Source organism: Lonchura striata, chromosome Z (assembly GCF_050655825.1).
Source record: "Lonchura striata isolate lonStrDom1 chromosome Z, ASM5065582v1, whole genome shotgun sequence".
NCBI classification, from domain to species: Eukaryota; Metazoa; Chordata; class Aves; order Passeriformes; family Estrildidae; genus Lonchura; species Lonchura striata.
In genome coordinates, this window is record NC_140740.1 from 49,574,791 (window position 1) to 49,601,167 (window position 26,377).

The 26,377-nt window shown below is 35.7% G+C and overlaps 1 protein-coding gene across 3 annotated transcripts in view; it reads right to left on the reverse strand.

The window, feature by feature from the left end:
* Positions 1-849: 849 nt before the first annotated feature.
* LMBRD2 (LMBR1 domain containing 2) overlaps positions 850-26,377 on the reverse strand; it is a 28,652-nt gene continuing 3,124 nt past the window's right edge. For 2 of the 3 annotated variants that reach the window (XM_021551808.4, XM_021551799.3), the window contains exons 2-18: positions 24,469-24,690; positions 24,165-24,244; positions 21,983-22,081; positions 20,947-21,114; positions 19,892-20,102; positions 18,364-18,438; positions 17,896-18,009; positions 17,140-17,323; positions 16,629-16,810; positions 15,719-15,852; positions 15,416-15,521; positions 14,607-14,704; positions 12,754-12,857; positions 10,628-10,674; positions 9,433-9,535; positions 8,034-8,163; positions 850-5,579 (exon numbers count right to left, since the gene is read on the reverse strand). In XM_021551808.4, the coding sequence (XP_021407483.1) occupies positions 5,519-5,579; positions 8,034-8,163; positions 9,433-9,535; positions 10,628-10,674; positions 12,754-12,857; positions 14,607-14,704; positions 15,416-15,521; positions 15,719-15,852; positions 16,629-16,810; positions 17,140-17,323; positions 17,896-18,009; positions 18,364-18,438; positions 19,892-20,102; positions 20,947-21,114; positions 21,983-22,081; positions 24,165-24,244; positions 24,469-24,642 (2,070 nt within the window). In that variant the 5' untranslated portion in view covers positions 24,643-24,690 and the 3' untranslated portion in view covers positions 850-5,518. The remainder of the gene's footprint in view (positions 5,580-8,033; positions 8,164-9,432; positions 9,536-10,627; positions 10,675-12,753; positions 12,858-14,606; positions 14,705-15,415; positions 15,522-15,718; positions 15,853-16,628; positions 16,811-17,139; positions 17,324-17,895; positions 18,010-18,363; positions 18,439-19,891; positions 20,103-20,946; positions 21,115-21,982; positions 22,082-24,164; positions 24,245-24,468; positions 24,691-26,377) is intronic. The other variant, XM_021551820.3, reaches the window with a different exon arrangement.

Below are 26,377 nucleotides of genomic sequence, written 5' to 3' on the forward strand. Positions count from 1 at the left end.
TTTTTTTAAATCTTGGACAGTAACTTATCACACTAAATCTGGAGGAAGAGTATGGATGCTTAGTCATTGGAGAATGATTCACTTCCCTATTCAAACCACCTCTAATACAAAGATCACTCACAGAATCACAGAATAGTTTGGGTTGGAAGAATGTCAAGGTCATCTAGTTCCAACCTCACTGCAAAGAATGTGAACACCTTCAGCTAGATCAGGGTGCTCAGAGCACCCTCCAGCCTGATATTGAAAGCTACAAGAGATGAGACATACACCACCTCTCAGGGCAACTTGTGGCATTGTCTCACCACTCTCATGTAAAATACTTCCTTATATTTTACTTCAATCCACCCTCTTTCAGTTTAAAACCATTATCCCTTGTGGGCTCTATCTCAGCTGTAAACCCTCCAGCAGTATTGAAAGCTGCAGTGAGATCTCCCTGAAGCCTCCTCCTCTCCAGGCTGAACAAACTCAACACAGCCTTTCAAAACAGGGGACACACTCCAGATCCCTGACCATTTTTGCATCTCTCCTCTGGACTTGCTCCAACCGGTCCACAGCCTTCTTATACTGGAGACCACAGAGCTGGATTCAGCAGTGGTGGGTCTCACCAGAGCAGAGCACAAGGGCAGAATCACCTCCCTCAACTTACAGAGATAGGAAAATATTTAAATTAAAAAAAAAAAAAGCTCTTCTTCCTTTAATTTTTTTTTTTTCCTGTAGGGAAGATAAAAGCAATACACATGTAAGCAATAACTTCCACCTGGAAAAAAAGAAATAGGTCAAGTTTCTCTAAAAGACTACTTTCAAAAACACTTCAGAGAAGTATCAATATCTAAAATACACCAGGGTAAATGTATTGCAGAAATTATTTATTTCATGCCAATTTAAGTATTTGACTATATATATTATAACACACATTTCAAAAATATAATCCAGTACAACAGTAATTCAGAACACTACAGAAAAAATGTTTAACTCCATGAATTTCAAAACAAGGTATTTATGCATACATACTTGTATCATAAGGCAAAATAAGATAGTCTATCCATAAGCAGCACTCCTACAGCCTATCTTGATATACACTGGAGAATGGAGGTCAACTACTAAAACCATACTTACAAATGAATTCCCTTATCTTCCAGATAACTCAGAAGCACAATGTATTTCTATAGGAAATAATTAATTTCTACAGTGACAGCTAAGGTATCACTCTGAAACTACTAGTTCTCAGGAATATGTCATATATAACAACATTATCCTGAGGAAATAACTGAATCTGCATACTAAAACAACACACATACACACAAAAGCATGCTGAGAACTTTGTTCCAATGCATTCTAAGAGAAACAAAGAATAAACCCGATGTGGCTTACCATATGACCCAAACAGAGGGTACCAAATATAATGCAATAAAATCAACAACAGTAATTAATGTATTTAAAAGGGATCTATCTACGTGCCTTTTTTTCTTTTTGCTAGGAATGCTGAATTTCTGTTACTATAATCAAATGGTGTAGGAGTGTCTCAGCTTCAGATTAGACTACTTAATTAGAGGCACAGCTAGTATTAGGTGACTGCCATGAAGCAGTACATATTCCTGCAGAGCCCATCAGGGATAGGAAATGTAAAATTTTCAGAAAGTTTACAAGATTCACAACTAAGCTGCTCTGAAAAAAGTAACATTTTTTTTTTTTTAATTTCAAAGAAAAATTAAAAACTTAGGACATTATATATCCCCTTAGTAGTGTATTGTTAATAATGAAGATGCACCTAGTATGTCTGTAATGAACCAGTCAGATTTTTTAAAAGAAGCTTAATAAAGTTTTCCTTCATAAAGTGTTCTCTATTTGGTATTATGAATGCCCCTCAGATTTCAAGTAATTAAAGCAATAATAAAAACTGAAACTAAATGTAGTATTTTTCACATATTTACAGTAATCCAGAAAATTAGTAAAATACAAATTACCATAATTATAGAAAATCATAGTAATAATTTTTAATACTTCGTATGTAAAAATAATTTTCCATGTTATATTTTAAAACAGCATGAATAAATATTGAAAGGACAGTAGCTTTCCACCATCCCTGTTAATACTTTTAATGACTACTTTACAAATGCTTGATTGCAAAATAAAGTCAAGATTGCATACCATGATTTTTCAGTAGTGTAATTTATAGAAGCATAAAGTTTCTTTTTTTCTTAAGACTTCATTGTAGTTAAATAAAAAGCTACGTCTTCCTTTGCCCAAAGCAGACTATCACTATGAGCACAGATTAGAATTTACATACCTTTTACCTTCCCTCATAAAAACACTGCCTCACTTCACAGCTGAGATGCACCCCTCCTTAGATGAGTATGTATACTGGGAAGTATGTAGTAAGAAAAAGAGAACTATAAATCTAGTAGGAGTAATAAGTTTGAGTACAGAACTCCAACACTGATTAGGCACTGTTTTCACACTGCTTTTTGGAGCTCGTTGTGACTTGCACACATTATTTTTCACTCATTTAAATATTTGACAGGAAGACATTCAAACATTTGTACTTGGGTGGGATTTTTGGTGTTTTGGGGCTTTTTTCAGTGTTCACTGATGGAGAGAAAACTGCAGAAATGATGCCAAGATGTGTACACTAACTGCTCAGTAATTCAGGAAGTGAAATAATAAAGAAATATATAATTGACATTCTTTAGCAGCAAATAAATATGACTCTATATATACACTGACAGAAAAATACATTAACGCTCAGTTCCCAAAAGCATCATTTGCAAGGGAATTGTTTTTGAAATCACCTAATCTGGAGCATCAGAAGTGATGCAGGAATACTGTTGGTCTAGAGTACAGTCACTGCTTAAACATATCAAAGCTAGTTTTAACTTCATCTAGCTGTAGGGCTGTTGGGTTGGGAGCTGTAGCAGGAAAGAACCCCTCAAGAATTGTCACAATCTGGCTGAGAAGCACCATGGAATCCCAGAACAGTTTGGGTTGGAAGGGATCTGTAAAGGCCACCTAGTCTAAGCCTTCTTCAACCAGCCAGCACATCTTCAACTACATCTGGGAGCTCAGAGCCATGTCCAGCCTGGGCCTGAATGTTTCCAGGGACAGGGCATCCACAGCTCTCTGAAGTGGGGTAAATCCTTAGGGACACAGCCCCCAGCCAAGTTCTGCATTATTTGTACTAGCAGTAACCAAACTTGTTTGAAACTAGCTCAAGTGAACAGCAAATATTATTCTTCTATAGTTATACACCATATTTCTTTATTGAAAGTATTCCATATTCAGTCATATGAACCCATAATGAGTTTTCAAAACATACTTTAACTTAGCCAGTAAATTGCATGTAATTAGAGCCTGGATAACTCCTGGTCAGCAATACACACTACAGAGGAAACCTGACTTCACTTACCAACTCTTTGTTTATCCGAACAACATCCAGGGAGGATGTGACACCAGGCATTGCCAAGCGCAATACAGAGAATTCTTTAGAGCTTTTCAGAGCTCCAAAAGCAGCTACTGGTTCTCCCTTACTCCACTGCAACATCAAAAATGCTCAGCTCAGAATGTCTATGTTAAATCTGAAATTCCACTGCCATTAATTTATACAGTCAACTCTTCAAATTACTGTATTCCAGTGAAATCTGCACTAGGGACTAGTTCCCTGTTATATATAAAATCCTGACCACATTTCCCCTGAAAATTCTGTTTGCAGCCATTTCACTGAAAGGGGAAAAAACAGGTCCCAAGAAGGGTCAATCCCACTGGCTGGTCACAAGGGACTAGGTAAGGTTATTTCACAGATTTTCAGAAAACAGATGCTCCTTCTAATAGCTTTTCTACTGGCCCTGAATTAGATCCCTTTGAAGTGACATCTCAAAAGTTAAAGAGTTTGAATTTTATTTCTGCCAAAGATTTTTATAAACCACTGATACAAATTTTTAAAACAAAAATACGGAGTCTAAGAACATTTATGTGGTTAGGTGCCCAAGAACATATACACCTTTCATGTAAGGATGAATTTAAGATAGCAGTACTAAGTAGTTCAAACATAAATTAAATAGGTGCTACTGTAGAATTCCTGAAGAAATATCTGAATAAAGAGACTCATCTTCTCAACTTCCAGTACCTGATAAGATTCAAGCCTAAGACATGGAAAAAGCTTTTATGAACACAAATTACTCAAACTAAAAAGTGACCTCATATGAGTAGTCTGGAAATTGCATGAGCTTGAATGCCTGTGGGCATGGCTGACATTCACTGTATTCACCTAAGAATAAAACTGACAATTATTTGATGTCTGCCAATTTATTAATATAATTATTTCTATACAAATAAAGATTTTTTTTCTCCTTCATCATAACAATTCAGTGTTTCAAAACAGGCAGATCAATGTATTACAAATCCCACTACTATCACAACACGTGTACTAAAATCACAGGAGGTAGAGTTAGATCCCCATTAACAATTACTTGAAAAAACACAGACTATTCAAAAAATTACTAGAATGTCATTCCTGAAAATTTACTTTTCAGAATAACTCATTCCTAGCTGCTTTAAGGGATGTGTTTTTCAAGCATGATAAAGAATGTATACTAAAAACATGTTCTCTTTTAATTTTCAATGTAACTTTGCAATAAGCACATAAGAAAGCTCCCAAGTGGTAAAGATTTCAGACAAACTGGATAAAAGCAGCATTTTAAATTATTCAAATTATGAAAATTATAATTAATTTGACCACATATTTTACCTTATGATTATATTTGAAAATTCATACAACTAACTATGGTTTAAAAATATGCCTACACTAATGAAATTAAAGTGAAGCTTTTTTTACACTGTTAATAATTGGCATTTTTGAATGGCAAAGTATTACTCTTTTTGCAACAACCTACTGCAAAATACAGGCACCTTAAAAAACTGATACATAATGCAACCAGAGTATTTAGGATATTAAAAGTGTTTAGCATTACCTAGTCATGCTATGTATTTCCCTTCTTTTAAAGAAATACTCTACAGTTTGAAGCCGTGCCTGAGGTGCATGCAAATTACCATGTTTCAGTATATAACTCCATCTTCATAGTAAGTTTCTTTTACAGTTATAAAAACGCTAGAGTGCCATGATTTTGAATAATTAAATCTGTAAAGATCTTAAGCAGACATTGTATCTTCAACAATGTATTCTTGCTATTGCACATATGCTCATATGACAGTGACACTCAGGTCCATATTAAATTTCAACTATTTATATATGCTAAAATCATATGCCCACGTATAATGTTGGAAAACAAAAAATACAGCCTTTTTTGACGAACACACATCATTCCAAAATTTATACCAAAAGGTATAAAACTTCACCACCTCACAAGTGGTGAAGTTATCATAAATGTGCATGTCCAAAAGAGTTGTTCCTTCATGTTTTTTTTTAAAAGAGTCTTTGATGGTTCAGTGATCTATCGCAAATACAATTTTCCACGCAATGAGTAGAAGCTATATTTCCACTGAATTTTCTTTAGCTTTGATGAGCTTAGACATCATCAAATATTTTGCTTCGAGACATAGACAGGTATCTTCCACCAGGCTGGTACCTGCAGAATCAATTTTAAAAAAGTGTCACAGGAAAGAGAAAAATAAAAGACCCATTAAATCATCTAACTCTCATTGCAATCTTACTGCTTAACTCTGATGAATGATGAACTCTATGTTATACTGAATTAGTTTCCATGACAATTTGAAAAACAGTCATTAAATTAAACTTCATGTGACCAAGAAAAACAGTTATATGAATACTGGGAGTCTTAACTGTGTTTCCTAAAACAAAGGAAAAGAGTTGGATGTTTTGCTTGAACAGGACCTTTTTTAAAACTCCCAACCACACCAACAACTAAACAAACAAAAACCTGAAACACAATAAACCCAAACAAACAATGATACCCATAAAGTAGCTGCAGGTGCTTAACAGTACATTTCATGGGGTATTCTTAGAAGAAATACAGTATCAAAGACAATGCCTGCCTCAAACAAATGCCTGCATGCTTATTGGTAAAAGAGAAACTTCACAAATTGTTGATCAAATATATTTTAGAAACACTTTAAAAGCACAAGAGCCAACACAGGCCCAATGAAGCTCCTCGCTGTAGTATTTAGCAAAATCTGAATGAACACAAAGCCAGAACCTGGTGTCCTAACTGCCCTTATAGTCCAAAAATGTTCTATGTACTGCAGGAGCTCTAGTTTTGAAAACCAATGTTACATAATAGCTTATGTATTAATTTCCTCTAAATTAACAGAAATTCCACATGCAATTACTCTTGATTTATTACCTTCATAAAATGAAATGAAGGTTAACTAGGTGAAACTCAACTAAGCTTTGAAGCTCCTAATTTTCTTTTTAAAGACAAAGTTTAGAATGTTCTGCTTTGCAAAGCATGTACCGATTCCCAAAGACTTCTGACACCATGTTTGAAAAGTATTTGCTCCAGAATAATTACATTTGCATGTAATTGTCTACTGCTGTTTTTAGTAAACAATCCCTTTGACACTGCATGGAAGCTAACTGCTGACAGAAATTCTAGGGTAGTTCCTCTTTAAACTCTTGTGTTTAAAAACCCTCAAGTGCTCAAATGTGGTGACATGAGACTAAACTAGTTGTCTGTATCAACCTGTGAAACCCAGCAATGCCATTCCACAGCATTCTTTGCATGTTTCTGAGCTGGCATTTGTTTACTGATATTATAGATAGAAGTCCACTGAAACAATGACTATCTGTGACTCTTTTTGATTGGGTAAAATAGTTTTAGCTGAAAAACAACACATTTTAAATTATTTGTCATTTCTACAATATAAACACCCCCCCCAAAAAAATAGCACTCATACAATCTATTGCTTGTTTCTTAAATATAAGCAGAGCTTAGCAGTTACATAAGGTACTCCGTGAAGGAGGAAATTCAGTGTTCTAGTCACAACCACAGAGTAACAAAATTCTCTACTACAGACAGAGCTGCACAGTGCAGCCTGGTACTCTCTCTTCTATAGTAGTTTCAAGATCTGATACTCAGCTGTATTCCTGCAGCAGATCCTGTAACAATCGATTTTCTTTCCTGCAGCCTTTTCATAATGGATTTTATACTGGGAAATCCAAGTGAGCTTTCTCCAGCTGAGCTTTGTAGGAAATCAGGGAAGACCTTACACTGTACATCTGACTGTTGAGGCATACATCTAGACCTGGTAGCTCAGTATGCAGCTGCAGGCTGTACCCTGATGTCAGGAAATGGGAGGCCCTGGCAAAGTGACATGAACAACTAACAAAGGGCACAGGGACTTATGGCCCAGCCAGTGGACTGGACACTTGGAGACCATGCAGGAGCCAAGAGCTTAGCTGGAAGAGCCTGGATTACAGTGCACATGGGCTCTGAGGGTGTAAAAGCTCACGGATTCTTTTGTTTGGTGTTCCTCCCTAGAGGCACCAATTTGAGCTGTTATGCTGTCACTGCACCACAATTAAAGGAATCAGATACCTGGTACTCTTTTATGGAAATCTGCAGTCAAGCTGGAAAGGGAAAATTTTCTGTCTGTGACAGTGGGGTGAATAGGGAGGGAAAGGGGGACTTGGTCCCCCTGGTCCTTGGGTCACTGGAACTGCCTGTGGTGAAGGGGCTTCAGTCCCAGCAGTGAAAGTCTGGGGTGTCACAATTGTGATCACCAGACTTCACCACGAATGGTTACACTGGGATGTTCCCTTAATATGCACGTAATTTGCTAGTTTTATATGCAGCATTTTTCAAATTATTCCATATATAACGGTATATCCAGCTCAAATCTTACTCTGACATTTCTAAAAAACCTGGAATACCTTCTGGTTTTAATAAGTTTTTAAATTATTTCCTTATTATAGGGGAAAAGGAGGAAAGGAAAAAAATTGATGAAATTATAAACTTCATTTACAACACTCTTATTATGAAACATTTGATACAGCTGTTATAGGTAAGAAAACAGAAGACAGCAGAAACTTTTTACTGGAAATTACAGACATTATCCCTCACCTTCCCGAGTCCGATTCAAGGGGGTCATCATTAACAGAGTCTGCATTAAAATCCAAAGGTTCTGCATCCTGGAGGAGTTCTATTCTATCTCTTTCAGTCCTACCATTTGAACGAGTATACTTTGATAGTGCTGAAAAAGTAAAAGGAGTGAAAGACACTTATTTGCTTTGTGAACTTTCTGGAAGGTATGGAGACATCAAATTTAAAAAAAAACATTAAGAATAACAAAGCAGTCTCATCTAAAGCAAAAGTGCAATGATTTAGAGTAGATCTAATATTAAACCAAACTTACTGAAACTTGTAGTATTTTAATTTTGTATCTCCACAGAAATGAAACTACAACTTTTGCCCCTCCAATAGGTTGAGATCTACCTTGCAAAGAATCAAGGAAAATAAGAAACTACTGGCAAGCATTACTTTTAAATCATCCATTCATCCTCCCAGCTTCATGCTTTACCTAAGCTGTTCAGACTGGCTTTTTGCTCACTTTTGTTATTTTTTAAAAAATCAATGTCATGAGTTGTTCTGCAGTTCACTCTGTGACCTTCACTAGGTCAGTATCTATATCTTGTTTTAGAGCTGAAATGCTACACAATCACATGATGAATATTAGAATGCAATTTCAGTTAGTCTGGGTTATCAACTTTGTACAGAGGAGAAGGAAATCTACCAGCTGTAGGAATGTGCCCCGTGTTGACAGTAGCTGAACTATCAAGGGTATAATGCTTATCTCTAAGAGTTTATAAGACCTAGCTCACTTAGACAAAGCATTAACCAGTGTTTTCTTAAAAGCATATTCAAAGCTTCCCTCCTCCCCTTTTTCCTCCTTTTTCTTCAGTTTCATTTTACTTGTTGTTAGCTTACAAGAGCACAAAAAATACAGAAAAAAACACATTCTGACAAACTTTTTGGAAGTTTAAAGCATCCAAAAAAAAAGTATTTTGCTAATAGACATTATTAAATTAAGATATATACACTTATGAGATGTTATTTGTTGGTCATTTGAATTGCTCCATTATTCCAGTCTGAGATAGCGCACTTGCAAGCAGAAGAGGTAAATTTTAAGATTTACAACACCCAACTTTAAGATGTATCATGAAGTTTCTTTGTTGACAACTGCTACTCTAATGGCAATCCTTATATATCCCATAAAACCAAGTAATTGGTCTGAATAATAGTAAGAATCTCAGATCCCAACTAGTTGGAGATGGAAAGTAATACAATATTCTTTTGAGTGCCTTAAAAGGCAAGGCAACACCAAGCCACAGAAGGCAACATTATCAGCACAGTGTCTAAGACAAAAAGAAGAATATTTGAAACTACTTTCACAGCCAGTGTTGTGAAGAAAATGTACTGAAACGAAACAAAATGAACTTCCCCTCCAACCCACAAAGCTTACGTCTATTGGCGTTGGTCTCTGAGAAGCTGGATTCTTTCTGGTCTGTGTGGACAGCTCTGCTTCTGGTGGAATCATCTCTATTTCCATATCGCTCCTTCCATTCCTGGAAAAAAGACCACCAAGAAAAATGTAAGCTGGGAGGAAAAAGTAACACAGTAACTGTTCAGTATTTAAATACAGGAAGAACTTTTGATTAATTTTAAACGCAAAATGTGTTCCTTCGCTAAACCAGTTACCATAATTGTTCTTAAGAAAAATACTTTTATAAAAGAAATAGCATCTCAAATCTGCTCTTAAAGTTCAGCCAACTGCTCTAAGTTATGACAGGAACTGCTGCTTTTATTGATCACTACTTCCATCTAGTGGCAAAATGGAAAAATAACGAGATGCACATAGCACAGAAAAATTTGTAGCTTAGTGTCATACATTTGGTACTTTGCTTTCCGAAAAGTTCAAGTTTTAAAACTACAAGAGGGAAACAATCAAAAGAAAGGTCTATGCAGTACTGGCTGTCATCTAGGATTAAATGATACCTGATCTTGGAAAACCAAGAGGTTTTAGTCCCAGTACTGTCTTCCATGCATCCTTTCTCTCATCTATCTTTTATTGTGACTTTCCATACTAGATTTTGTTATAAACTAGTGAAAAACAAATCTTTCAATGCAATATGCACAGAACACATGACTTTGATCATACATTCTGTTTGTTATTCAGTGGAAATTATTAATTCTGTCTTAAATGTAACTCCCTCCTCTGGCAAAAAATAAAATAGAACCTGTGCCTATGACTTTCCAGTGAGCACACAAAACAATAAATTTGGGAGGAGTCCACGTTTCAGTAGGACAACTCTGAAACTGTAGTTATTTCAAGTAGAGCAGTATAAGAGACTGGTAATATGCCATTTAAGTTTATTTTGTATCCTAGCAATCAGGACCCTTTTCAATGCTTGTTGTACCTATTGGTATACACCACAGCATACTGAGTCACAACAGTGTCCAAGCAGGGTCATTAAAATTGTCCTCTACCCTCCTATAAATAACCCCCAATCAAGACTATTCAGCAAGATTAAACTGATTCCATCAATTATATGTGACTCTTTTTTTATGAAATAAATAATTCTGAATTAAATATCCATAATAAATCCTATTCAAGATTGCATTATAATGTTATTATTAGCCAAAAAAAAATCTCATACCCTCCTTCTGTTTTCACCTTCTTCCTGCCTCTGTCGTTTTCTTTTCTCTAAAAATAATAAAAACACTTTGTCTGAGCTCCATATAAGAAAATCATTAATATTTTTTAAAATAAGCAGTGAAAATCTATAATTAACTAACAAAGATTCTTATTGAAATACATGACTTTTAAAAGGAAAGAAAAACAAAACAAAAAGCTGCTTGTCTATCATTATGGAGTTTCCCATCAAAATTATTTTGTCATGATGGTATCTTGGATCACAGCATAACGTTTGGATACCAGCTGGCAAAGCAAAAAAAAAAAAAAAAAAAATCAAACACTTAGAAATAACTGGGAAAGTGTGATGTTCAGAAAAAGAAATTAAGAAAAAAACTTCAGCATTTTTGAATCAAGATCTTCATGAAGTTCGGCGACGTCCAAACTGTGACCCAATTACGTTGTGTCCTATCTGTTATAAAGCTGGAAGTGTAACATTACAGTATCAATGTCATCACAACCCCTTAATTAAGGGAATGAAACTTTGATCTTTCTCCAAAAGAAACCCAAATACTACTACTCTAAGTAAACACAGGTTTTGTTTTTCATCAACTATGGGAATAAAAGTATTCCATAATATAACACTATATCCAGAAATTTTAATTTCTATACATTTACTCAAAAATTACAATGGCTTTTCGCAACTTTTAAGAAATACTTTCAGTAAAAATTAATGTAAAATAAAAAGCAGATCATTCCAGTTCTACATAAAAAACATGCTTTCTCTAATTAAACACAGCTCTTATGCAGCTCAATCAACACACACAAAAAAGCTTAGTTTGTTGATGATAGAGACAATATAAATGTTAACAATCCTTTATGACAGATTACACAAGCACCTGCTAAGGTATTATATGTTCAGTAACACACTGTAAAATATTTAGAAATATCTAAAATTCAGATACTGGATGAATAAAACTGGTACTTCATTTAAGATATCAATGAAGTCCATCAGTGGAATTTAGATAGGGACCACAGCACTCTAAGTTTATTGCAGGTTGTGCTGTGGCATTCCTCAGTACAGCTTTCAAAATACTGACAGACAGTATGTTTTTTTTTTCTGCAACATTTCAGACAAATGCAATCCAAAAACATACTATATAATGAGGAAGATTGAGGTACTTAATGTGTTCTTTGCTTCAGTCTTTAAGACTAAGACCAGTTGTTGTCCGAGTACCAGGTTCCCTGAGCTGGAAGGCAGGGATGGGGAAAAGAATAAAGTCCCTAAAATCCAAGGGAATATGATCAGTGACCTGCCTCATGCCATGGACAGACACAGGTCTCTGGGCCAGATGGGGTTGACCCAAAAGGACAGAGGGAGCTGATCGAAACGTTCACCAAACCACTTTCCTTTAAATTTTCAACTGGGTCACAACAACTCCATGCAATGCTAAAGGCCTGGGGCAGAGCAGTTGGAAAGCAGCCTGTTGGAAAAGGACTTGGGAGTGAGAGCTGGCTGACAGTGGCTGAGCATAAGACAAGGTGTGGCCAAGAAAGCCAATGGCACCTGGTTTGTATCAGCAATTGTGTGGCCAGCAGGACCAGGGCAGTGACTGGCCCTCTGTGCTGGGTACTGGAAAGGCCACATCTCAAATCCTGTGTCCAGTTCTGGGCCCTTCAATTCAAGGAGTATATTGAGGTGCTGGAGTGAGTCCAGAGAAGGGTGTGGAGCACAAGTGTGATAAGGAACAGCTGAAGGAGGTGAGGGTGTTTAGCCTGGAAAAGAGCTAAACACTTAACAACTCCCTGACAAGAGGATGTAGTGAGGTAGGGGTTGGCCTCCCAAGTAACAAACAACAAGACAAGAGGAAATGGCCTGAAGTTGTGCTAGGGAAGTTTGGATATTAGGAAAAAAAATATTTACTGGAAGGGTTGTCAGACATTGAAATAAACTACTCAGGGAAGTCTGGAGTCACCATCCCTGGAGATATTTAAAAGATGTGTAGGTGTGGCATTTGCGGACATGGTTCAGTGGTGAATTTATCAGTACTGGATTAAGGCTTGCACTCTATCTTAGATGTCTTTTCCAGCCTTGATGATTCTATGGCAGTATGATTTTACAGGGAGACTATGACAGAAGACCTAATTTACCTCTTCTAATTAGCTCTTTTCCTTCATCAATCAAATCAGAGGTCATTTCGCTATCACCCATGAACTGCTGGAATCCCAAAAGATTCAAACAACGAGTTCCTAAACTGGTAAAAGAAGAAGCAATTTCCTTTGTTAATTTACAATTAGTAGTTTAGATACATTACACAGCAAAGTGCAAAACAAACTATTCAGAACTGTATGAACAATCCAAATAAAAAGGAAAAACAAATAAAAAAAGATTGACTATTACACCAGATGAGAAATCAGAAAATTCAGAACTCAGAACAATAACTGGTGACCCAAAACAGTAGGGCAACCCAGAGCAGTAACACAATAAATACAATTGGAAGTGATAGAATAACCCCATTCAAACAGAGATTAAAATGCATACATTCTGAGAGTAGTGCAAATGACACTTGCTTTAAATGCATCTAACATTGTTTGAAATGTTCTCAGATGTAATAGAATTTGTACCTATAATATGTCATTAACTCTTTGCCAGAAGACAATTACTATTTTCTCTGTTTTTGAAACACTAACAACATAGTTAAACCTCAGGATTTAACTCAGGAGAATGTGTACTGCATACTTTTAAGCTCTAGGAATGCTGGCTGCCCTTCTGGATAGCCACTGGCAGCAGTCAGACAGGAAGCTTGCTCCACCATTTTAAGCCAGTCTGGGAACTACATCATATGAAATCACTTTCATCTTTTCAGCTTTACATCAGAGAACACAACTGCTGTTTTTGTACTGCTTTCCTTCCTCCATACTGGAGTATTGATATATTTTTCCCTTATACTACCTTAAAACTCCTGGATTAAGCACAGGATTAAAACTGCTGAATTAAGCACAGCTTCCCTCAACAGATTTTAATTCAACCTTTGTTTTTGCATGTATCTTTCTTAGCACAGGTCATTAAAGCAACCCTCTCTCCTTTAATTTCTATTCTTCCTTTCCACTTTGGCATTCAAGGCCCAGCATGATCATCACGGACAAAAGGTCAAACTTCTCTTTTTTGTCATTTGTTTTCCTGTTGTTTGTTTAGTTTTGTTTGACTTGGTTTTTTGTGTGATTTTTAAGCTGCACCACCACTTTTGTCACTTAACTTTAAGGTAAGCAGGGAGAACTCACAGCTAGATACTTTTTACTTACTATCTATAGATCCGCATACAGTATTAATGAATATCCAAGGCATTTCACTATATTGTACTTGACTAAAAACAAGAGATTGCTTCAGACTGAATGGTAATGCAAAATTGAAGATATTAACATAAATGCATTTCAGCAACATCCAACTAAAAGTATTGCATCCCTTACGGTGTTCAAAAGCAGACATTTCAAAATGATAAAGCAAGAATGTAACAATGTTTTCTGCAATTACCCTTCTATGGCTTAGGGAAACAAGATCAAATTACTTAAACCACTATGCATTACCGGAAGTCTGGTAGTACATCAGAAATTCGATATGAGTTTGTTAGAAAGTTCAATACCTAAACTTGCTGATAGTGGTCCTTAATTTATTAAAAAACTTTGCTGAAAACAGCATTCTCATGATAATTTTAATCAAAAGCACAATCTAAATGCCCCTAGGCTCCAAAGTTTGAACAAATCATCCCTTAAAATCTAGGAATGAAGTTTAAATTAACTCAGTTAGGAGTCAATATAATCCGTATTTTTAAAATGTACACATTTCACTTATATAAATAGCAATCTATGGATTTAAGATCTGCATTTTTATTAGAATGACACAACTCAGCTCCTGGAAAAGCAGTACTGAATCTCTTCCTGAATTGGATGAAACTAGTTTTATTAATGTTAAGAAGCATAGAGGATCTATCTTGCAAATCACTCACCTGAAGTACGTAGCAATGCAAAGAATGACAACAAGCATTGGGTAGTATATGTAGAATCCATCTGCAATGAAGGACAGCACTCTCATGGATCCCATTATCTAGGAAAAAAAAATCCACAAGAACAAGCTCGAATTAGCTACATTCTACATAAATCCATGAAGATCGTGCTTTCTCACATAAATACACAATCCTTTACAGTAACTGAAACAATGGCAATATTATCAGAGACCTGTGAGAATTAGCAGATGTAAAGGACCCCTCCAGCACTCTGAGGTTTCTGAAATGCTTAATTTTGTAGTCTCACCCACTCTAGAACAAGGGAAAATCTGGTGGAATTTTTTCATCTGCTGTGAAAAGAGTCTCTAGACAACATAAGAATCTACTTACTAACAATAAAGACATGAGATATAACTTGCCACAGTAACCAGGTCTTCAATAAAATCACACTGGTTTTCAGTAGGAAGTGAGGATTGCTCCCAAGATATAGGGAGCATCATCTATAGGGATGCCCTACATGGTAAAGCCACTGAAAGCTAAAACTAACAGGAAATTATATTAAGAAATGAAAACACCCTGAACTCTAAAGCATAATACTTTACTTTCTTAAGATAAAGAAAGGGAAAAAAAAAAGCTGTTGATGACTTCTAGAAATCATTACCAAACTCCTTGACTATAACCAAATATTTTTCAACCTGTTGGAAGGATTGAAAAGATTTGAATATCTGAATCTTACTATAAGATGTATTTAAAAATACTTTGTCTATTGTCCAAACCATATTAAAAGCTCAAACCCATATTTTCTTACTTACGGATGTATAAGCAGTTGGCTGAGTATTTTTGTGAGAGATTGTTGCATCCATATGGGTCAAGCCCAGAAAGTTCAAACACAATGGTGGAGTTAGACGGCAGAATAGCCTGCACAAATGCAAGAGGCAACAGCATTTAAGAGAGTTTCTTACATAACCTACAAAGTCGTAACTGGATCTATCATAGAACAACAATGTACAGCTCATTAGGAATTATACAAAATAAAGAACATAAATCGAAGTTTCATGGACATTTTCAATTCAGTATTTGATAGAACACCTATAAAACATATACCAAATACTCACATGCCACTGAAAAGGAGACTGTATGCATCTGTCTGATGATGTGAAGCTAAGTAATAATAGTTAAATACACGGATCCTGAATACAGTAGAGTAAACACAGATACTTAAGAAAAAGATGGTAAGAAAACAGGCCATCTAGAGAAAAAAAAAAAATGTTGTTAAGTTGCTTAAATGTAGAACTCTATTAAAGGTTTTAATGTGTTCAGCAGATAGCCTGTTACATGCAGAGACCATCTCCAGCCTTTATTTTTCATTCTGAGATGTGAGAACACCACCAGGTCTAAGAAGAGTTTGGGAGTTTTTCAGAACAATTTAAAGTGGAAATTACAATATTGTGCATATAAGCTAACACAGTTGACCCTAGAAACATTCTACTACTTCTTGTTAATGCAAATAAAATTGCAGTAATTGCCTCAACAATTACCATGACTGATCTGGCATTTATTTCCACAAAAAAGCCATAAACCCAAGCATTTTCAAATCAACCTTTGCTAAGTATATAAGGGAATTCTTCAGCTCAGTATCTTTACTGATAAGTTTGTGCACACATATGCTAGCCACACCTTTTGACTGGATTCCTGTTCATTTGCAAATTCCTAAGTTTAGAAACTAAGGTCACGCACATGGCTGTTTAGGCAGAAAGTCTAATTAACACCTATGTTCCAACCTAGTGTTTCAGAAATTACTCTACACATGATATTCAGGCCAGCTGGGTCATGCCTTCACTGTATTTGAGAGTTTTAGCAAGGGGCAAAAGGCAGATTTCCTCCACACAAAGTTTGGTACCATATATTTAGAGACCTTCTGAAAGTTGACAGATTAGAGATTTCTTTTAAAATCTATTTTATCTACTGCTGTTATCATAACCATTGACCTGAAAATATTTTTTCAAGTGATTATCTCCAACTTACCTCTATGTATATATAATTATATGTCTTTTCTGCCAGCTGTATGAAAACAGCAAATAGTGACAGAACTGGTTTTGTGCTGAAGAATGTGCACTCTGACCACACAACAATTACAGAGAACATGGCCAACACAACTGCAAGCACTCTGTAAAACCATGGTCGGAGAAGGCATTCCCAGTACCACTCTGGAAAAAAAAAAACACACATAGACATATCCGGAACAGGTTAATGAAAATTACACAACCAGAAACAGAACTCCCTCACAAAAGGCTTCAAAGTTTGCTGTTGCTTTACTGCAACACGTAACTGCTACCGAATTTGTAAATAAAATTGAAACTTATGGCCAAGAGTATAAATTAGTATCTAATAGCTCTCCCATACATAAATACATTAATATTGTATTTATTGCTTCCCTTTGCTGCAGCTGAACTTTTCACATAAAACAATTGGTTCTTGTTACAGAATGGTATGAGTTATGCCTTAACATTCCTAAAACCTGCATCACAGCACTTACCAACCGTTGGCGTGTAGAAATACTGAACAATTTTATTTTCTGGTTCCTGGGAATGAAAAGTATGAACAAACTGTCGAGTTGCACTGCTTTCATTTTTTGCCACATCTTCCAGGTAAAATGCTTGCTCTAAAAGAATTTGCCACTGGACCTGTGTACGACGATGTCTCTGCACTGAATAGATTACCTACAATAAATTGCAAGAAATTAGAGTTACAAGGTACTTGTTTCAAAAAATGGCAGAAAATCCTTGAAAAATCCCCTGAAAACGTGTGCATTGCAGAACTGCAAAGACTGTATCTTCAAACAAGCAGGTACCTAAATTTCTAAAATACATAAATCATGGAAGTACTACATAAACAATTACTGAGTTTTGCAGGTCTTTCACCACAGTCCATCTGTAGCAATTAAATCCTACTTTTCCCAAACTACCACTTTATTTTTGCATCTCAGGAAATATCAAGCTTTTAGTAAAGTTCTTTTTCAGAATGCACTGTCAGTCAACCATTACAAGGCTCACTCACAGAGAGCTATAACACTATCAAGATACAACACAAGAAGAACACTTTTTACATATCCAAAACTCTGATCACTTGGGATATTAAACGTTTGTGCTTTTTCTCACCAAGAAAAATTTCTGCTAAGTAGCTTTAACCCACTGTACTAAACAGTCCAGATGAAGTGCATTCAAAATCTTTGAACAGCATTTACTCTCACTACAGTAGCATAAGTAAGGCATTCTCCCATCTATTAATATACCTGTTTGTGAAGTTTGGCCAAACTTTTTTCACTGGGATAACTGTTCTGTCTTTCATCAAAATCTTCATAATCATCCATGTTCCTACCCATTCTTTCCTGGTACTCAGTAGGGCACTGGAAGGAAAAGGGAAAATTAACTGAGAGACAAAAGAGTAGCAATCATCTTTTGCTAATTATTTGTAAAAGTTTGGGGCATTTCATGCAACTGAAAGCTCACTCTAAGCATACATTTTTCTCTCTTTCTACAAAGGCCATTTTGACTCTATATCAACATACATCTGATAATTATGTATGTCATAAGAACGCATTGCACAAAGAATTTGAACTCAGTCTCAACAGAAACTCAGAAGATGTCAACTAGAGATTTTATATTAATAGCAAAAGAAAGTAATGTGCAAGTATTCTGTATGTGCAGGAAGCACCTCCTCCCAACTGAATAATTATGGTTGAAGATGAGCAATTGGTTACCTTTTTCAGTATTGTATCAACACATTTCCGCAAGGGGTGGTTATATTTGATGCTCTCACTTACTTTGCGGACTTCCTGTTCAGAGAAAAAATAACAGAGCAGTTTAATTATGCTATATTAAAAATGTCAATTAAAAAAAATTTTCATTAACTATAAATTTTTACTGGTCAATTAGAATAGCAGCCCTCCCAACAGACAGCCATCAAAGCTTAAAAAAATACATCTTCCTAAAAGTTTGACTAAATATAGTTCCATATAAGGTACCTCATAAAAGGTAAGTGAAGTATTTGTAAAGAACACATATTTTTTTAAAAAATAACAGCAGTGTACAAATATACAACTACATAAATGCGTGGAGGATTGGTTTCTACACATGAAAGCTGAAGTTTAAGTTGCAGATAAAAATGAGATAAAGAGTAAGTCCCACTGACTGACTCAGGGCACTGACCACCACTTTTGGAAGCCTGTCAGTGTGAGACCACCCACCACCCCTGTGGTATGCAACTGCTTCCTAATGTCCAGTTTGGACCTCTCTGGACAGAGCTCTGAACCACCCCCATGCATCCTGTCACTGGCTAATAGGGAAAAGAGATCAGCATCTCCCTCTCCAGGCATCTGAACAATGCTCCTAGTAATTTGCTTCAACTTTGGTCAGCTCTGAAGTGTTCAGACAGCTGCATCAGATGACTGCTGTTGGTCCCCTTCACTGGAAATAATCTGTTTTAAGTGCTATCCTGGTAAAAAAGGGTTGTCATTGCTCATTATCTAGTAAGTTTTGAAGTTATGTCCCACTTAGATGTTTTTAACTGTTTTAGCAGCTGCTTCAAAATGCTGTTAGAGATGAATAAGGATTCTATTACTGTTATGTGATTAAGGGTCTATTTGTGTTATGAGTCAGTACAAATGATGCGTAACATAAATTTCCACCCTATGCTACAACGGTTCACACATATTATTACAAGCCACGGTATCCCAGTAGAAGAACCAGGAGTAGCTAATCTAAAGGGCTAGATTTCCATTCTTGATTACATTAGAGCCTATTGCTCACTGATATTTAACAATATAGTCTCAAAAGAAACAATTATCTTTATATTCTCTTCTCAAAAAGCATGTAATTGTGGCCCCACAATTTGGAAACTCTTCTCAAGATTCCAGAAATACACTGTGAGCAGAGCATAAAATAAGTACACAATTTTAACGCTAATGAAACATCTGTACACTGATTATTCAAGCTCACTCAGAATATTATTTGTTAGTGACCAGTACTACTCCAAAAGTGTCAATAAAAGAACAGACTCATCAAATAATGGTTATCAAGTTGCTATGATTTTTAAGTTTATCACAGCAAGGACTGTTTCTGTTTTGACTTTTGTATAGGATTGAGTGTTACCAAGTAGCACACTATGATGATTTTCTTAGTTTGAAGGTATTTTACAGTAAGCTCATTCTACAAGTGTCCAACACCAATGATTAAGACACAACTAACAGCAGCCTTCACTTTTTTACACAGGGAAAGCTAGTTCCTTACCTCCATAATATCCTCTAAATTCTCCTCTGCATCTGCTTTTTCAGTCATCAGTTTGGCAGCTTTGAAGTAAGTCTTCATGAGTAGATAACCCCTCTTGGCCCCATTCCAGTGAGAACGAGGAATTTCCACCAAACCATAACCCAAAAGCAACACAAGAAGGAACAGACCCCATGTGTTTGCAGCAGCTATTCCAATAGTCTGAAGCTGATTCCTAAGGAAACAAAACAGTATAAAAAAAACCCAAACAAACAACATCCTCCTATTCTGCCTGCAAGAAACCAGCCTTGAAGTACCAATATGTACCAATATGGCTTTCAAGTTTACAGGAACAAACTCTGGTATCACCTAGATTTTTGCCTGGAGCCAATCTGCTGCTTGGCTGTACTTAAAGCTGCCACAATTTTCCTGTATGTCCTGTTCTTCCCACTATAGGTGGCAGATAAGAATTTGTCTGTTTGTTCACAAAGAAACTGTTCTCCTAAAGGAATATGTTCCCTTAGGAAACAACATGAACTTATCAAACCTACTGACAGTGAGGTCAAAATAGCAGAATGACAGTCACTGTAAGAAACAGTCTTTTGTATTCAGAATATTGTGTTCAGAAATTTGTATTCAGATTTCTATTCCATCTGGTATGGAAGACTATAAGCAATTTATAGATGTCAATTATTTTAACTTTCCTTTTCACCTTTAAAGTCTACAGTATTTAGATGCACAACACAGGAAATACTGGTTTTTTTGAAATATGTTTTTCTGAAAACATTGGAAATTTCTGCACTAACTTTGCAAATGTGTTTGTATGGAGAAAAAAGCACCATTGTAAATACAAGAGGATTCCTCTGCTGTACATACCAAAATCAGAAAAATAACGCCCAAATTTCTATAAATATTCAAAAAGGCCCTTTCATAAATAAAGTTAACATAATTTTCCAACAGACTAGCAAAATATTTTAACTGAAACTATTTTTTCCAGAAAGTCACATTTCATCCACAGTAGAAATTATCCATGACAAGCGTGTAAGAACTCATGGAAATGTTTACAACATTATTCTCACCATTGTAAATTGAAGTTTGGGTTTACAGCTACATATATTAGAAATGCTCCAAAAATCAGCAAGTAAGTGCCATAATAGATGGCATTCTCAATCAAAGCAGTTTTGATCTTTCCAGTGATGGAGAACCCTCCTGATCTAGCATATGACTGCATGAAAGGTAGCAGAATCCTAGGAGAAAAGGAAATAAACCAAAATCACATCAGCCAATAAAAAAAAAAACCAAAACCAAAAACCACCAACAACAAACAAACAAACAAAATAACCCACCAACCCCCCCCCAAACAAATCTCACAAACACCCAAACCACCAACCTCCCCAAAAAAAGAACTTTAGCAGTGTCAGGTTACTGAGGCAGCAGTGTTAAAGTTTAAGACTCCCAAGCTTCTAAGAAATTAGCTACTTAGATGTTTTTATTCTAGATGTACCTGTCTGATGGCAAACCTTATACAAGCTGCAGATAAAAACAATACAGTTAGCTTTGCTATGAAAAATCTGTGATAAATAAGAATGAACTAACAACCCTGAAATCCTTGAAACTACAAAAATAATTATTTGATAACAGGTTGATCAGAAACCACACAAAGAACAGACAATCCAAAACCCTATAGACAGCTATAGCTGTAGCTATGTCTAAAGCTTAATGCAATATATCTGATCAAACCAACTAATTCACAATATTACTCAAAAATCACCCAAATTATTCATGGAATTATTTTGGTATGTGGTTGCCTAAAACCTATTTCTTTCAGACAATCTATCCATAAACCCCTACATGTGTAAATTGCTTAGTTTCAACTACAAAAGCGAACCAAGGATAAATGGCTGCCACCTGAAATTTGCTTCCACAGAAGCAAGAAAAAAAAGGATATGACTAAATTAGTAATTATTTATTCATACAGAAATTTCACTACTAGCAAATAATATACAATATAAAAGCTCTTTGCCATACTGTAGACATTTTTAAAGAATACTACAACTGTTAAGATAGTCCACTTAAAAACTCTATCATTGTCTTTGCCATATCCTTTTGCCTTACCATGTTAAAAACTGAGACGTCCAATATACAACACGCCAGAAAATTGGCATAATTCCATCAGGAATATAACTCCAGGGTTTGAAACATTTTTGTTTGCTGCTACAACGTAAAGAAGACTATTGTTAGTTGAAGAGCCCTGAGTATAAAAAGCAACTTCCATAAATTCCTATCTATAAAGGTCTTTGAAAAGAACACAGAAGTAGTACAATACTATTCAAGTACATAGTCAACAATCAATCGTCTCCCAAATAAATAAACTGAATAATCACTAGAAATATTTCTCATTTTCCTAACCACAAATAATGTATTTGGACAGGATATCTTTCTCAGAGAAAAAAACTCAGAAGCTCCAAGACTGAAGAGGACTAGTCAATAAAGCATTTTAAGGTTACAGGTTTTTGTTTTCAGTAGTAATAATTTCATGCACAGAAAGAACATTTGTTTAAACAGAGAAGCATTAAATTTTAGTTCGTGCAGGTTTTCAAAAAATATCTAGGCACATAATCATCTAGCGCACTTAGTCATACAAAGAACATATTAGTTGTTTCTTCTGCCACTCAGCTGGATTAAGTCAGTCACACATACATTTTGATTCAATAAGCCAATACTCTTCTGACAGGCAGTGTTCGCTACAGAAGACAGAAAAGTCATATGAGCCCTTTTAAGAAAAAAAAAAGGAAAGAACAAAGGAAAAGGTTTCCGTCTAAACTAAGGCAGTTTGTTTTTTTTCAACACACCTGTCTGGGTAATGAAGCAAGGGTGAGTCAAGGGACAATAAAGTCAACTTAGATGAGATTACCTAATGAGAAATAATTGATGTTTTCCAGGGTCGAACTAGTTAAGCCTGAGTTGTAAGTTTTGATATGGCCTAAATACTTTCAAAACTATCAGCTTAAGATAAAATGAAAGGCAGTATGACTAAATAACCTATGAGAGCTGCCAAAACCTTTAAAACAGGCTGAGAGAGCAGAGGTTGCTCAGTCTGGAGAAGGGAAGGTGCAAGGAGACCTTATAGCCCCTTCCAGTACCTAAAGGGGATTTATAAAAGGGAAAGAAATCGACTTTTTATATGTGACAGGACAAGGGGCAATGGTTTTCAACCAACAGAGGGCAGGTTTAAATAAGAGATTAGGAAGAAATTCTTTACTGTGATGGTGGTGAGGCACTGGCACAGGTTGCCCAGAAAAGCTGTGGATGCCTCAACCCTGACAGTGTTCCAGGCCAGGTTGGATGGAGCAACCTGGCCTAGCGGAAGATGTTCCTGGCTCTGGAAGCCGATTGGAACTGGATGATCTTTAAGGTCTCTTCCAACCCAAACCATTCTGTGAGTCTAAGGAAAAAAGTTTGTCTGAAGCTATAGATAAATTAAAAGGTTACTGAATAGTTTTCTAATTGTGTATATAATTAAATAGATTTAACATCCACTGGGTGGTCTTAAGTATAGGGCGCAATACTGTGTGACTACCACTTCACCATTCTTCTGGGCCCCTCTTTGGGGCAGCAAGACTGGCAAGACTGCACAGAAACTGGCTGATACATTAAAGGCTCTGATCATTTTACAGATAACTACACCGCACACATAAATAACACAGGGAAACAGCCAGTGTCGGCTAACGGATGAGAGCCATGGAATGAGCCCACGTTAGTCTACTTCTCCATGGTTAGGGATTACATTGTTCCTGCCAGCACACACCTAGCAGGCTACCGTGACTTTGGTGGAATACAGTACATTTCAGATAAATGTAACTACCATATGTAAATGTAATTTTAAGAAGCAATTAGATATGCCCCTGACATATAAGACAAGCAGCTGATTTCATTCATATGGTGTAAATTAAAGGTATAAAATTAGATTTTCAAGTTTAAAGTCTTTAAGATTGTAAAGGATAAGCATTCATCAAAGCCTCTCCTCATAACCAGGATTGCTCAAAAAGCTTAGTCCTATTGCTTTAAAAAAAAAAAAAAAAAAAAAAGGAAATCTAGTGACATAAAAAAAAATATCAGCAGATAAAGATCCACCTTTCATCACCTTTTCCCTCACTGTCCTGTGTATTTACAAACTTCAAATTTTGCATCACAGAGATAACACTTACTTATCAGTCTTAAAAACACAACAGGCTATAAATTAAAAAAAGAAAATTATAAAACACAGTCTAAAGATAAAAAAACATATAGTTCATACCTTGGAGCAAGAGTAATGTAAGAGCCATTACTTTCTGCAGGACTGGAGTTAACCGCAAGTTTGCATCGATTATAAATAGTCTAAAAGATAAATTTAAAATGTTTGGAATAGATTTGTTGTCTGATGAGACCAACAGAAAATAAAATTAATTATGAACACAAGGCATTGTCATGTTTAATTTATTAAGATACTACATGAAAGACTTCTTTGGTGTTTCTAAGAGATGGTTTCCTGCAATCACTAGTTTAGAGAAATACCATAAACATTTGATGCAATTAAGCAGGAAGTCCTGCATGTTTCTTACCGTACTGACATCAAGAGGCAGGATGAATACAATCAAGAAGCAGAGATACCAAGCCAATAATGTTGCTATAATCACCAGCCTGTGCTGTTTCTTGAAGTCTCCATACCGGTGAAGTAGGAATAAGGCCAGGAAAAAGACAAACACTATCTCGAGGCCCAGTGCTGCACCACTCATTGTTAAATACTGGCCCCAGCCACACCACTCTCACTTGGGAAAGCAGAGCTGCAAGACAAAATGATATTTAATACCATTAAAATCTCCAGAATATATTTACACAGAAGAGTTGCTCAATGGACACTTTAAAACATTAACTAACTTTTCATACTTCACATGACCAAGATTCTTATCAGAAAAAACCAAAGATTTTCAGCAAGATGCTCTGAAATCCTCTGAGGAAATCAAAACATATCATTCCAATGCTGTCATTTCCAGCAATGTATTAGGACAACTCTTGTTCATCATCTTGATATACAATAGATCCAGGAGGCAAATCTCTGTCCTTAAATAAACTACTAGCCCAACTTTAGGTCCAGGACAAATTTCAAGATTAAATTCTATTCTGCTCTTTTTTCCTCCTTTTAGAAGCAATCAACTAATTTTTACAAAGGGTTAAATGTTTACATTAAATGTTTCTGGATAGCTAATGAACAACTTTTTTAATGGAGTGTACCTTAAATACATATTTAAAGTCTGTACATAAGCTTTAATAGAGCATAAAAACACAGAAAAGAATGCGTTAGTCTACTTGTAATGCACCTCTTTTAGGTTTGAAATGTCAAGAATTTTGATTCACCTTCCTACTCCTCTCTTTATTCAGAGAAACAATGGTCTCAATTCATTTGGTATAGTTTACCATTATGTATTTTTGCTTTGCTTGTCCTTCTGTGTTTAATTACTCTCTTACCATCAGAACTAGTGTCAGAAAGTTCATACAGCTTTACACAGCAAAGCTATTACACAAAGGGACAGTGAGCTGCACAAATCCATTACAGAAAATGTCACTGACTTGTTACATTTTTATTTAAATTGCTTCAGACCTCTGTAATGAGCATCATTTTATCACAGCCATTTTATGCGTTATTTAAAAGGTTTATTACTGTGGCCAGTCTTTCTTGTCTCTCCAATGAGATTAACATTTCACTAATTTTATTTAAGTGAAATAGTTTTTGCTATGGCTTTGCTGTTAAGACTTCCAGTACTTCCACTTTTCTTGAGATTTAAAAGGAATGCTATTACTGAAATTCCTCTCTATTTACTTTTATATCTCTTTAGAACTTCGTAAAGTGAACAGTTTCTTTTACTGATTTCTCAGTGAATTGCTTAAGCAGATCTACAATGCTTGAGGGCACTACACAGTGAAAACTCTCTTATGTACACTAAAAAACCTCAGAAGTTTGTTAAGTCATTACTACCTTGATGGACACAGAGGAACAATTATTCTGTGACTTTTTTCTCCCCAGCGAGTTATCTTCCTGTTTCTAGTCAAAGATTCACACACTTTTACTTTCCTGCCTTTTGTCAAACATGTTTATAAAACTATCAACACTTCATTAAGACAAATCCCCTCCTTACTATCTGTCTGTACTCTACTTTAGTTAGATAATTTGTACATTAAAAACTCAGGATATCTCACCCATTTCTCAATCACTTATTCAAAGCAAGTCCTTGACTGTTCTTTTGCACCATTATTGCTTCCACATAGAAGTCTTTTCAATTTACAGTATAACAGCTAATTTCGCAGAAGCAAAAATAACAAAACAATTACAGCTTCTAAAAGTATCAGCTTCATTAAGACACTGCCATCTGGCATGCAGTTTTTCGTGCCCATTAGCACCACACCTTTTGCTACGTAAACAAAAAAAATTATACAGCATACACTTCATTAGTCACAAAGTTTTATTACAGTCAC